This window comes from Colius striatus, chromosome 8 (assembly GCF_028858725.1).
Source record: "Colius striatus isolate bColStr4 chromosome 8, bColStr4.1.hap1, whole genome shotgun sequence".
Taxonomy (NCBI): domain Eukaryota; kingdom Metazoa; phylum Chordata; class Aves; order Coliiformes; family Coliidae; genus Colius; species Colius striatus.
In genome coordinates this window covers 29,735,345-29,750,000 of record NC_084766.1, presented here as the reverse complement: position 1 = coordinate 29,750,000, position 14,656 = coordinate 29,735,345, and the positions used below count along the sequence as shown (strand labels likewise).

The window sequence follows — 14,656 nt, the reverse complement described above, 5'->3', positions numbered from 1 at the left end:
GTTGCTCTCTTTTTAAAACTAGCTACTGTTCTTAATCAGGTTATGTCTATTACGATAAAGCACGACTGGGTGTTAGTCACAGGAGACGGGTTCACTTTCTACATCATTTGGTCTCTGCTTTACTTATATTCTATATCACAGAAAGTCAAATACTGCTTGATATTCACACACCTCGCATAGCACAAGAAAAGTGCAAAGATTCCTCTTCCCTCCTAAACTCTGGTAACTTACAGGCTAATTGTCTGGGGTAGAATTCTACTCGTTAAGTTTTTTTTTTTAATACCAGAACAAACCTTCACCCCAGCAAATATTAAGATTCTGGAAACACTCAGATAAAGACAAAAAAGGTAAGAAAAAATAATCAACCCCACATGCCATCAACCATGCCATCAATAATACAAAATACTTTACACCACTTGCACCTGAGTTGAAGAGTGGAAAAGAGAGGGAGATTCTGTCAGTGCAAGAGAATGATTCATGTGACCACTTTGTCTTAATTACTCAGAACAAGCAGTTTGTTGCTCTTTAGTGAAGAACAAAGATATCAGCGTCCCTTGACAGAAAAATAAATAGCCATTATGGTGGTGAAGATGATGATGACTGCCAGAACGACCATCAAAATCCGGTTTTGTATGATCCTGAAAAAAAGCAGAAGAGACCAAAAAGAAGTGAATAAAACAAAATAAAATAAAATAGCTGAAGATATATATTTATATATATAAAAATCATAAGAAGAAGCACACAGGTAAATGTGCTGGAGAAAAGACATATGACTACAAATTGAGGGTTTCTGTGTATCTTGAATATTTTTTACTTCTTTCAATTTCCAGTGCTTCCAAACATTTCTTTCTGTAGCTATTAAATCCAAGTTCAGGAAAGAATTAGACTTTTCTTAGTTACACATACACTTCTATACATATTAGAATAACTAAAATACATCATGTTACATTTTATTAACCTTCTAAGAACAGACAAAATCATTAGTCCTCAGCTGATGCAATCCAAGCAGGGTGGTCTCTAATAGTAAATACCACTACATTTTTTTTAAAGCCTTTCTGAAATCTTCACAGCTCTTTTAATCTGAACAGAAACAATTTATTAATTTTCAAGGGATTTTACTATTAAGGTACAAGATTTCAAGGAAACACATATCAATGAGGTACTTACTTGTACTAAAATACCAAGGGAAAAGTATAAAAGATAGTTTTGAAGAAAAGGATGATATAAAGAAGCAAGTGTCAAACTGTGAAGCTTATGTTGTAAAAGCATCTCCTGTCTCTGTAGCATACCTTTACTTATGTTAATAGGCAAATGTTACATTTTCTATGTAGTATACAAAAATGGAAATGAGTAATAATAAAAAGATGCCAGAAGTAGAAAGTCTTAACAGTGTTCGATCATTTGTTGGGAGAAATCCCTGCTTTTAAAATCAGACACCACTTTGCTTCAGATTTTGCCTGAAATTAATAGGTCGATTAAAATGAATAAATCAACAAACAGTAGATTTGGAAGCATTTTACAGGAGGATTCTGGACCGTAGGAATCCAGCGTTTGTTATTCTGTCTTCACAGAGCAGGACGCATATTTTCAGAGGCTCTTCACGAAACAGGAACTTTTGCTGCACATATTTGTACATGAAGTACATCACCAGAGTTGGAGAAATATAGTAACAAAAAAGGGACAACAACCAAATGTAACAAAAGCAGCCTAATTGATTTTAATTTTTTTTCTTGTGTTTCTGCATACCAAACCAAATCAAAACAAACCAAACCAAAGCCTTCACCAACTGAACAGAGGTAAGAAGAGGTAAAACTGCGTTTTGTGAAACATCAAACCAAGTGCAAGGCTCCAACTTGAAGACAGGCAATGTAATGTGTGAAAATGAGCATATTTCAAGCAGTGAGAGAGAGAAGAAACTCTAGAGAGCAGAGGGGAGTTTTCCTTGGTAAATGTTTTTCATTTGGATGTGGGTGGATATACATAGAAATTGTACTGGAAAGTGTAAAGGAAAATGCAGTTTTAACCAACTCCAGCTCTCTCCTTGCTTACCCCCCACCTAAAGGAAAAGCAGTAAATGGATGGCTGAAAACTGTCACATCAGACAGACACCCTCCCCTGTGACACTCTAAAAGGACTAGCTCTCTATCCTCCTGACAGGTTACAAAATGATCACATTTGCTGACACGTCTTCCGCAAAACTGCTTTAGTGTTTGTGTCCACTTTCCTAGCAGGAGATGAATGGGCTGCTTTGTCCTCATTTATCACTTAAAGCTGAACTAAGATCTGTCTCGTTTATTTTTCCCTTCCTCACTAGAAAGGCTCAACCACAGCATTAATTCTTTTGCGATGACAGCTAATTCAAACTTAACAGGCAATATTTACTCTGCCAAAAGGATGAGGAGGAGGGAGGGATGTTTCTCACTTTTCTCTTTTTTTTTTCTCAAAAAAAAAAAAAAGTGTAGTAGGCTAACAAAATAAAGCTAATTAAGGGCTTTTGGTTCTTCTTGGTTTGCACTCCAGTTTAACACCTGAATTTACAAGCTTCTCCTTTGTGGCAGGGTGTGACATTCTCTGCCAAACACCTGATAACGAACGATTTGCCCAGGCAAATGCATGAAAACTAGAATATATATTTACTCACTCAGCCTCATCACTCCTGAAAAGACACTTAGCAATACTGAAACTCAGCAGTGAAATAGATTAAAAGCATGAAAACTCTTAAAACATTCAGCCTTAAGTAATACACAGTGCAGCTGGCTTGACAACCATTTTATTTGTGGGATGTGGGCCCCAAGGCATCCATAATGCTAATTTACAAAGGATTAACTGTGAGTGAAACTTGCTTAATCTAACACATAGTTAGGCAAAGGCATACATAACATACTGAGTGTTTAAATCAACTCCTCCTATCTCTGGCCCAGTGGAAAAGCATTTTGTCGTCTGAGAGTTAAAATTAAAGACAAATCTAAACAGCATCAAATCCTTCAAATGCTTTATTTTTAATATTCTGGTAGTACACACTCGATTGCAAGTGTCCACGACTCTCAAATCCTTGTGAAGAGAACACTGAGCAAGGCATGCTGCCACCTGTATCTGCTAATTGAAGGTTCACTTATGGCGTGAATCTAGGAAATACATATCAAAGTTCAATTTCCAGGAATCTGAATTAGCCTGCACAGTGCAGCAAAAGAATATCATATTAAAAGGAACAAATTAATCATGAAATAGGATGGATGTTATCAACAGACTCCTACACTAAAGCATTATATACTTTTAATATTCAAGCCCACAGTTAAAGATTAATTTTATACCTTTAAAAAAAAGAGAATAACATCGACTTTTACAGTTATACTTTCAAGGGAGCAAGTAAAATCAAACTAACTGCAAACTACCAGAAGGATGGGGGCTAAGAGGAGAATGACAGAGGCACTTGGTAGCAGCAGGACAGTCTTGAGAAGAGCTTAGAGATCAGTGCATGTTGAAGTCTGGGTCTGGGAGCTGCTGATCAGACAGAGAACACAAATTCTGGGTGTCAGCACATTTCAGATCTCAAAGTCAACAGGCAAGGGCGACCCTTCAGAGTAAAGAAAAAATCAAGAGGAAAGGCGAGTTTTGAGTGATCCAAGACAGTCAAGCCAGCTCACAGTGGTAGAACAATGGTTGGCATTGGCAGGACCCATCTGTAGGGAAGCCTATAGTACTGTCACAGCCAGACACTGCCAGTGGGTATTGCTCTAGGCAAAGCATCAAGGTCTTTAGTGGGGGAGGGAGCGATAATACCAAAGGAGAAGAAAATGGGGCCTAACATTCACTAGAAAAAAAAAAATCCCAAAGGCTAACATGCTCACAAGAAGCAGATGATACTCTTTTATCTCACTTACACCTTAAATTCAACAAAATCTGGTGAATGAGGAAGCCCAGATTCTTCTTTGAAAATGCAAAGCATGTTTACAGGGTAAATAATTTAAGAAAGAATATATACTTGAAAGAAGACACCCATTGAAACATCCATGGCTAAAATGCCTGAAGGCAAAAACTTGTGCATTTGCATGCTGCATTTTATTAAGTTAGCACACTGTAGCTTTAAAAGAATGCACGGCCAAATTAAGAGGAATGTGTGACTGAAACATCAAGGATTCCTCAAGTTTACATTATGAATCATAGTGCTGTTGATATGAGATGAATTAACCATTTAGTTGATGCAGTTTAGGTCCCGAACGCACACCAAGTTCTGCGGGAGCCCAGCGTGCTGGAGCTCGTTAACAGCCAATGTCTACTGTTCCTTTCATACTCCAGGACCACAAGGGCTCATTCTCCTTCGAGTTAGAAGAGATGAAAAATCTCTGCTTTCAAACCAAGTTCCATCTAGCTTATGATGGACAGCAGTCCAAAACATTTGGGTGCAAATCCACATAGAAACAGTAACTAAAGCAGATGCGAGGGTAACATTAATTGATGCACGGGAAGAGCACTCTGGACTAACAGTGCATAAAGTGCATCTCACTCCTGTTTTCTTCGGCTTCTCCTTTCTAAATGTCTGACTTCCTCTCTTGGCTTGTGGTTGCAGTGCTAAACCTTCAACTCTCTGCACTGAAGGCTCCCTCCAGCCAGCACCAACTGTGTGAGCTGACGAACACCATCCGCTTTCAGGGATTGTCTCTTTAATGCCCACAGTGGCCACTGCTTTGGAGAACAAGTCCCACATCCATTACCAAACAGTGATGTTCCTGGCAAAGCAGTTCCCTCTGCTTCCACCATGGTGGAAATTATGCTGCCTTTCCACATTTCCAAACCCAAAATGATTCGCTCCTCTCCGTAGCTTCACACACATACACACACACACACACACACGCACACAATGGGTCTAACTCTGTTTGTGACATGTTTAGATCTGCTTCGTATAAACACAAAGCAGTTCCCCAATAAGCTTTTGCAAACCTTACATTAAGGATGCCAACCGTGTTTAAACCTTTTTACAAAACTGCATTCATTAGCAGGGGAGTGCACGACATCTATATGGGTTCAGCCTGATGTCTTGCACATGTCTTAGTGCCTGATTGACCAGCATTGAATAATGATGCCTTGCCATTAAGCACTGATGGTACAATAACAATTGTCATGAAAATTAGCAATCATGGTAACATGTTAACAAAATACAGGACATAAACGAATCAGTGCAGATTCTGGGTGTACAAAGAGTTTTGTGTCCTTAACTTGAAATAATGAAGACTACAAATAAAATACTGCAAAAATTTCTTGCAGAAGCTCAACTCTGACACTGATACAAATAAAGAAAAATACAAATGGTTTGGGGGATCAGTTAGCACACATTCCTTACAACACAGGGCTTTATTCTTAAAGAAAGCATCTCAAAAAATAGTGTCCTCAAGAACACAGACTGATTGATGATGGAGCACTGTCCAACAGTGTTTCACTGTAATACATGTATTTAACATTTAACTAGAAGCGATTCCTATCAGTTTACTGGGCAGAAAGGCTTGTTCTTTGTATAGAAGACAGCATTTTAAATGGTCACTTTGAATTCGTGGCTGTTGCATGTTTGGATGCCCTTTTATTTGTGAAGAGCAGTTTTTGCTAACATGCAAGCAAATAGGTTCATGCAAATCAGTGGTAAGTAATTTTTAAGTGCCCAATATTCATGTGCAAATCAGCAAATTCAAACAAACACAAAGTCTTGTTTGCCTACTCACATAGGCAAATACATACCAGGCAAGGCTAAATGCGAATTTAAAGTAACATAGCTATACTCAGATAGCTTCTGGACAGACACCATTATTACTATATATAAGAACATCCTTGTTATGATATATCAGGAGCTTTCAAATGGAAGCACTAGACCCCACACAGGGGAATAAAATGTTACAACTGGTAAAGCAAAGCCTTAGATACATAACGATAAACCTCTAAGTTTAGGGTATCTGGGGGCTGTTCACTATTCATCTTTCCCATCTTTAGGTTTAAGAATGCTTTTCTTAAATAAAAGCAACTGAAAAGAACTAGACAGGCTGCGGCAAAACAGAAAGACATGGCAACCTACTGAAATAAAAGAGTGAGAGAGGTCTGCAAAATTACAGCTGGGTGCAAGTATCCTACTTAGACATTTTTCATCATTAACAACTGAAATTAGCAAACAGAAATACCAGCGAAAAAGAATGTCTGCATAAGCAGCATACAGCTCCTTGGCCCTCTTCTAGCTGCTCCTGGGAAAAAAGGAGAGGAATCTGGAAAATACTCAAGTTCTTTCTTCCTCTCCCTTGCCCTAAACTCTGAAAATAAGTCCAAGGTTTTTTTGTGTTCTCAAGGCAGAAAAACTGATTACATTGTAACTGACATTGTATATTTAAAGGTGAAAAGGCTTTGGGGGATGGTGGAGAGCGGATGGGACCCCTCCACGGCTTACTTCATGCCAAAAAGGCCATGCTGCCTGGGCTCCATCTCCAGTCTGGAGACAGGCCATTCCCAGCAGGAACCCATTTCATGTTCTCTGAATTCCTCCCCAAAAGAGCCTTTTCTTCCCCTTGGGATAAGGGCTGTAAGGTCTCGGGAAAATCCATTAAAATTTACTCAAAACTGAGCAGAAAAAGTTAAAGCCTCAGAAAGGGAGAATAAAAAATGATGGCATTTTTCTAGCTGACTAGGAGGGTATTTTGAAAGAGAGAGGCCCTAAGATATTGCTGAGAGGGTTGAGGAGTTGTGCAGTGCTACATCCTCTGGCTTTAAAGTTCAGCCTTAAGGACTGGGGCTATCTACTTGTAATAACATGGATACCAATCTCTAGTTATAATATTACACTCAAACCACATCAATGAGTTTCCACCTGGGCCCTGAACGAAAGAATGAGTCACGTAATAACAGGTGCAGGGAAGTAGTCATACTATCCAACCTTAAACACCTAAATTATATCTAGATAATCTCTCTCAGCTCCCTGTGTATATAAATTGGAGTCCTGCTCTGAACTGCTTTCTCTTTTTTCCTGGCCATAAACACAGCCCAGCAGAATTAGTCAGTTAAGTTAGCTGGCTAGGTTAGGTGCCTACAGATTAAGTAGGGATGAATATGCCTAAAAGCTTGAACATGAGGCCTGAGCAAGAAAGCTAGGCAATATCATACAGGAAAGGTGTTATCGTATCACAAAGTGACTGTAATCTCCTATCAATCAGAAGTATTCCAGAGGTGAAACTTACCAGTAAAGCAGAAGATGTTCCTCAATAATGAGCTAGTAAATACCCTGATTCATCATCTCCTTTTAATGGATCCCATATTTGCCTGTGAAATTCTGCCCAGAATCAAATATACTTCTCCTTTGACAGTTTTTTTTCCTGAGGAGTGGCAGACAGGAGAGATATCTCTCTCTGGGATGAATGCCTCCTGAAACGCAGCGGGCTTCCTTGGCTCAAGGACTCTGTTTTTCACCTTGCTGTGTTGTCTTCTGACACTCTTACCATTAGGATTAAAATTTAAAATTGTTTTTATGAAACCTGACAGTTAAAATAGTTTACTGAGATGTCTAATTCATAATGGAAATCTTGCAATACATTCCAAACGTAACAAAACTATAGGAACAGCATCGGAGGACGGTAACCATCAAGATTTTCACAGCTTTCCTGAGTCCTGTCTCAAGGAGCTGGCCATCTCAGGAGGTACAGTTAGTACCCAGGTGATCACTGGAGTCTTTGGGGTGAGGGGTGGGTGGACTGAGCAGCCTAGGAAGGAGACGTATCTACAGGAGTGATTAAAAGACAAGTGTATGAGCACTCTCAGCATGCAAACTGAGAGACACGGATGTGGGGCTTAAGATAAAAAGGCAGAAGGGAAAGGTACCGTACCTCTTCTACTAGCCCAGACTTTATCCATTGTTTTTCTTTTAAAACACAGGGAAAGACATTTCTGAAGGATGACAAGTATCCTTCTGCTGATGAGAGGCCTTGACAGGGAACATTTCTCTGCACAGTTATGATGCAACTTCAGCTTTCTCCTGTCTTATGTCCACTCCTTCCACAGAGGGAATCAGTGTGATTATCACTGTCATTGGGAGGAACAGTGGGTGGCTGCTGGTGCCACGGAAACTCGCCACCCAAAACTAGAGGGGGATTAATTCATTTCATGCAAAGCAGAGGCAACACCAGATCCCTCTGGCAAATCTACATGAAGATCACATGCACAGTGGCAACTGCAAGTGCAAGGAGTCAAGGTTGTATTAATCTCCAACCAGCCTTTCTCAGGGTACTGAAGTATCAAGAAGAACAAATCACACATTTAGTCACCTGAGCATGACTAAGAACCATAGGCCTCAGCAAACATTACGAGCCCTTTAGAAAGAGCTCTGAGGGAGGGTGGATAGCCCAGCTGTCAGCGTAATGACATTCTTCAGCACACTGGTTGTATGAAGCCCTGGTCCTCAAACAGTTAACAGGAAAGAGAAAAAAAAAAAGCCCATGCTCCCTCATCAGCACTCAAAGTTAAAGCAATTATTTCTCCAGCAGAAGAAATGTATGCAAGCTACAAAATGACAAGAACATACATGATCGTATGTTGACTTTTATGATAAATATAGTAAAATTTACATCCTGTGCAGTTTAAAAAAACCCAAAATGCCAAAAGTCTGCATTTTATCAACTTCCATAATCAATCATTAGAACCCACTAAAATATATGTCTTAAATAGAAGAAAGTAACATCTTTTGCCCTGCCTCCCTTTAATTAATGACTAATCTGCAGCTTTTAGGCATGACGAGGCCAGAGACTGGACACAAACACTTTGCTTGCATTATTTTCCCCTCATCACACCATATTTGACTGGGCGTCTTTTTGTATGGCAAGTTTTCTGCAATTGTCTTAACAACGTTGACCTCTTTTGTAAAAACCTGAAGGCATCTGCAGCAATTGTTCCTGAAGATGTGCTATCCAACATGTTACCATTTCATGGCACTCCTTGAATGATAGAATAGATTTTTTTTTTTTTGGTATATATTCATTTTTTTTTTCAAATGCTATAAAAGAAAGGAAAACAATCATGGCTAAGGCCATTTGTGAGATGGCATTAAAAGAGCCTACTCTGAGACAGATAAAAATAATGAGAATCTTTCTGTCAAGAAGGATTTAGAAAATATCACTAGCATTATTAAAATTTAATTTTTTACTGTGCTTTTTGGTTCCCCCTTTTCCAGTGATAATGAGCAGGACTGCACACCTCCACAATGCTAGTACTTGTTTTGAGCAATAAATTCAGCCTTCCAGTCTGAAGACATTTCAGACAACAATTTTGACTGCTATAGGCTTATTTTTCAACCTGTTCTGTGCTTTGAGTTTTCCTATAAAAACCAGTTCATAAGCTAATTTTCCACAAGGCCAGTGGAACAAATAAAAATCAATTTTTGCCCAACTGGTTCAGAGAAAACCTGGGAATAGTGAAAACAGAACAGTGAAAAATAAAAAGAATCAATGTATTCACAAATGGTTTACCCAATAGAGAACTATCAAATTAGTTGACAGGAGATACTTGCCACTATTAAAGTATTTTCTTTTCAGCACGTTACAGTATTTCTATTGGGGAGCAGAAATGCCTCTACTTTGTTATGACCTCAGACACCTTGGTTTAATAACCACACTGAGCCTCCATGCATTCTGTAAAACTACGGGGCACAAAGTCAAAGTGCAAGAGCACTTGCAGATCTTGCAACCAGAGGGACCTGCAAGCCCAGCCTGGCTTACAGTGGGTGTAAGTTTTCATGATCTCGTGGAAGAGGCGAAGATTCCTCTTTCAATGAACACAGGGAGACATTCATGACCTCAGGCCAACCTTGTCAAGAGGAATTTGGTCCATCAAGAAAGGAAAAAACTGTAAAACACTGCTCAGACTTCCCTCCCCAGTTAAAAAACCAAATGCTCAGGAGCATGCTGAAGACTGAGCAGCTTAATATCTCTTGGAGAGCAGAATACAAATTCCTCCAAAGATAGCAATCCCATTCATAGACTTTGAAACTTTCAGAATCCCACGGACAACTCAGGGCACAGGCTTTAACACTGTGGCCCTATCCATTTCATCATCTTCTCCACTAATTGGGCAAGCGTTTTGGAAACCGTGATATGGACAAGGGACTGGATAGGTGCTTATGCCTGTCTGTCTGCAGCCTGAAAAATACATCTGGAAAACTGATTGAAGAACAGAATCTGCTTTTTAATAGAAATTAACCATCACTCCAGTGGAAATAAAACAAATTTATAATTTACAAGCTAAAATATTAAGGAAGCTATTTTTAAGTAGCTGTAATCTTCACCCTAATATGTAGCATTTTATACACTCCTTCATTTTTATGAGTTGGCATTAAAATGTGACTCATTTTAACAGAAAAAAAAAAGGATTAAGTATGTCACTCTGAAGTAAAGCTGCATATTACCTATTTAAAAATATTATAACACACCATGGAGACATCATTTCTAGGGCCAAACAAAACATTACTCAATGAAGAAATGGCATGAAATATAAAATATTCAGCAGAGGATAGGTATTTGGAGTTAAGCAGTTTCACTGCCAATAAACAGCATCATAATAAATAGTGTGCATGTGGGAAAAAAAAGTATACCTGTTCTTCACTATTCGAGATGTAACACCTTAGTGTGAGAGACTAATAAAGATGCTACTTGTCCACTAAGTACATACAGGGAGAAACTAAAAACCACCACACATTTTGGTTCTGAATCTCTTACAACTGATGCTAATTTGCTTATGATATCTGCCTGATTTAGAGCTAATCTTCTGTAAATTAACTCCTAATGCTGTCTGAAATAATCCTCTTAATGCTGGTCTGTCTTGAGTACTTTATATCAAACACCATGAAACTCACAAGCATACAGAAGGCGGACAGCATCTGTAGTGTTGTCGGCTGCTCTGGAATCTTTGCTGTGCCATGAAGACCCCGGGGCAGCTCTGGGACAGCGCAGGGTTGTGTTGTTCTGGCTGTCCCTTTTGAAGGGCACAGCATGCCAGGACTGGGTCCCACCGGCTTCTGGCCACTTGAGAGAAAAGGAGGCTCTTTGCCTCCTTCCAAAATGGTGCAGTTCCACGCTCCAAACCTCCCACCTCCAGCAGCACATGCTAATGAGAAAAAGTAAACCGCTCAGGCTTTGCGATTTCCCAATGACAAGACCTGCATTAACCAGCACTAATTATCAGCTGGAAGCCTAATCTGATAGTTGGTTGGAAAAGAAAGAGACAAGACAATTTTGTTCCTTCAGACGGGGAATATATTTTTAAGGGTGTTGCTTCAGCTTCGGCCAGCTTAATTATTATTGTCGGTGTGCTAACCCTGTATTCAGAAATGTATTTTTTTTCCACTAAATCCACCGGAACAATTTTCTCCCCCAACATTAATTTAACGATACAGCCAAAAACCTAATTGATATTGGTGAGCAATGCAATTCCAACATATTATTTTCTGGGTTTTTGAAACATAAATGGCAGGCACAACTTTGCCTGAATGGACCTCTTTATGTTTTAACAGGCAGTTTATTGGCCCAGACTCCAACTATAACAAGCACAATTGCAAAAGCAATACATTTTTAATTGAAAAATGCATGTATTTTTACTATGAAAGTGACTCAAATAACAAGTAAGTTTGTCAGGTAAAGGGCTTTTAAAACAATTTTTTCACATATGGAATGTTGTTTAGAAATTATATGCTCACCATAGCAAGTTCTTATTGGAGGCTATTAAGAAATATGTATTGTTTAAACCAAGCTTTATTGGAGCTTGCTTTTTTAGTCTATTAAAGAACAGATAAAGCACAATGATCAGTGAGCCGTATGTGTCCAACAGGCCTTCAAGAGCCTTGTGGAAATGTATAAAACAAGCAGTGATACAATCCTTTGCCAAACACTGTCATAAATTTTTTATTTGGCAGCTAACATTCTCACTAGTTTTCTTGGCAGCAATTGGGACCTTTAGCAAGAAAGGTGCAAGAGAAAAATACCTTGTTTAGAGATGTTTTCAACACTTTCTGGGATTTTTCAGAACTTCTGCCTGCAGCACATTTTACAACCACAGTCTCCAGTCACCTGATGAGTAGGTGGTGGTTTTAAACTTTTTCTTTTTTTTTTTTAAATATAGACAGCCTACTACCTCCCTCTGGCCTTCAGCCTAGGATGTGAGCGTGGAGGGGGGCTGTTCGTGTTCCACTGAGATACAACTGGTTGCTCCTCTCTGTCTAGACAAAAAAACTTGAAAATAATATCAGAATGTTTCTTTCATTGCTCCTGATACTATCTGTATCTTATTCCTGGATGACAGAGATAAATGAAAGACAAACATGGGCTGATTACTTTTGCATTTTTCTTGGGAGATCTCTGCAGAGAAGCTGGTCACAGGTGCAGCTACCCTGGCCAGCCCGTGGACTGCTTGATAAAAAGAACTGTGAAACAGATTTCTGTACCCAGATCTGCTCTTCCAGGTTTTGTTACTTTGTTTTGGTTTTGTTTGTTTGTTTAAAAAAGATATACTAAATTTGACACCTGATGCAGAGCCTTCCTCCATGCACCCAGATACGAAAACATGGCTCCAGCAGTACTGTGGTTGGGGTTATACAGGGCAGAATTAGTGAGCTCTTAACAATTCACTTATGGAGCAGATGTTTTATATTTTGGTATTTTGTTGTTTCAGAATAGGAAAAAGATGAACATATTTTACATCTTAGCAACTCCCTCCAAAACTTTCTCAGGAATAAGCTACATTTCAGTCCTTCACGTGGATATGAACATGGATATAAGACATGGATATGTCTTCAACAGATGTGGACCAGGAAAAGCACCTTTTCTTTATTTGCCTCGAATTAGAAATGCTGAAATTTGGTTTTAGACAGCACAAATCGCTTTAAATGTAGGCTTAATTGAAGCAATGATGTTACACTTATAAACACAAACTAATAGGCTCCCTCCCAGCTTGCGTTCCAGTTTTGCCTCATGTTTACGAGGGGCATCATCCCCTGCACAGAGCACACACAGACATCTAGTGGCTGGGGACCACACTGCAAGCGTCACCGCAGCTGCACGGCTCTGTGACACAGATGATGGGCAAACAAACAGGGAGGGAATTGCTCCTTTAGTGCCATCTCAGGTAACCATGTTGCCTCTGGTGAGAGAGTTGCTCTCTTGGCAACTCTGGCTTCCCAAATTCCCCTAATCATCGATTCTTTGCAATTCCATCGGAGCTGTTATTGCCTTTCTTCTAAGCACCTTTAAATTTCTCTCTCCTTCCTACAATTTTACCTTAAAACTGAAGAGCTTGGCTATGTAATATCCTTTGGAAGGTTCTCTGAATGTGGCTACACTCAACGGAAGCCCTGCTGGAAAGTGACAGAGCAATGCGATTCTACAGACACCACCACACACACGGTGCGAAAGCGCACAGTCAATAATGAATTCTAAATTGTTGGTGGAGGAGCATGACTCCAGTCTGGCTCAATCAATGGAAAGATGCCTAAAACTTCCCACATCTGCAAAGGAGATCAAGATCCACAGTTTTGCACAGCGTTGTAAGAACTCAGCACCCTAATTCTGCTCTGCTGCACCATTCTAAATCAAGCGGTACTCAGTGGTGTCATAACCCTGTACATCTGTGTCAGACCCTGTGCTGCAAGGGCAGACTCGATGCCAAGAATGTAAAACAGATGTTGCTTTCCTAATGTTTTCTTGTCATTTAAGTTGTTTTTGTGGGGCTCTGTTTTGATTTTGGTGAGTGAAACAGGTTGACAGGACTTTTCAGAGTGGACTGGAGGAATGCTTCTGCATCTTCCTTTTGATTTTGCGTGGATGTGTGAATATACATAAACTCTGAGTTACAACTGGTGAAAATCTTTTTTGTTTTCTAAAGCTTCATTTGAGCTATGTTCCTTTCCCTTGGGGCAAAGTGAAAGGTAGCTATTTGCGGATGGGAAAAAGGGCTTTTGTGAACAGCAAAATTGCATCACCAAACAGCTTAAGAAAAAGATTTTTTTTGAAGTTATTTTTTACTACTATTTTAAGAGGAAACAGGGATAAATATACCCTTTTTTTTGCATGTTGACTCATTAACAAATTTAGCTATAAACACTTTGTAATTAAGTTCACTAGTTTACTGCTGTCCAGAAGTTTCTCAATATCCTTTGCACAGAAGGTTTTAGAAAATGTAGAACTAAGAAACGGTGAAGGCAAATCCCAACAGCTTGCTCAAGCAAATCTAGCCAAGGCTTAAACTCACTTCTGAACACTGAAATTTGAGATGCCGTATCAAATAAGCAGCTCTTTTTCTCTGAAGAGAAGAAACTGGGTGTATCTAACCTAGTGCATAATAGGGTTATTCTCATTCACAAAACAGGAATTACTTTATGGCCCCAAAGTAAAACTAGCACAGAAATATTCTGGCAGATTTGCTGCAGATGTGTGTTGTGACACGTATGCAGGGAATCTGCTATTAATCACATGCTAAGATTTTAATATTATGTAGGGTAATGCAGGCAATCATTATGGTGAAGGTTCTGGATTCATAAAAGCCTAAGCCACAAATGGGTCTTTTAAATTTAATACATTTGAGCTCACCCTCACGCTGCACTAGCTGAATTCCTCGATTCAGCCTCCCCCCCCCCATCTCCCCAGTACATACATTT

At 39.3% G+C, this 14,656-nt stretch overlaps 1 protein-coding gene across 4 annotated transcripts in view; it reads right to left on the bottom strand.

Annotated features, from left to right (window-relative positions):
* Positions 1 to 14,656, bottom strand: part of VTI1A (vesicle transport through interaction with t-SNAREs 1A) — a 277,258-nt gene that overhangs the window by 3,651 nt on the left and 258,951 nt on the right. For 2 of the 4 annotated variants that reach the window (XM_062000775.1, XM_062000776.1), the window contains one exon: positions 1 to 638. This exon is cut by the window's left edge and continues 3,651 nt beyond it. In XM_062000775.1, coding sequence (XP_061856759.1) covers positions 545 to 638 — 94 coding nt within the window. In that variant the 3' untranslated portion in view covers positions 1 to 544. The remainder of the gene's footprint in view (positions 639 to 14,656) is intronic. The other 2 variants (XM_062000777.1, XM_062000778.1) reach the window with 1 other exon arrangement.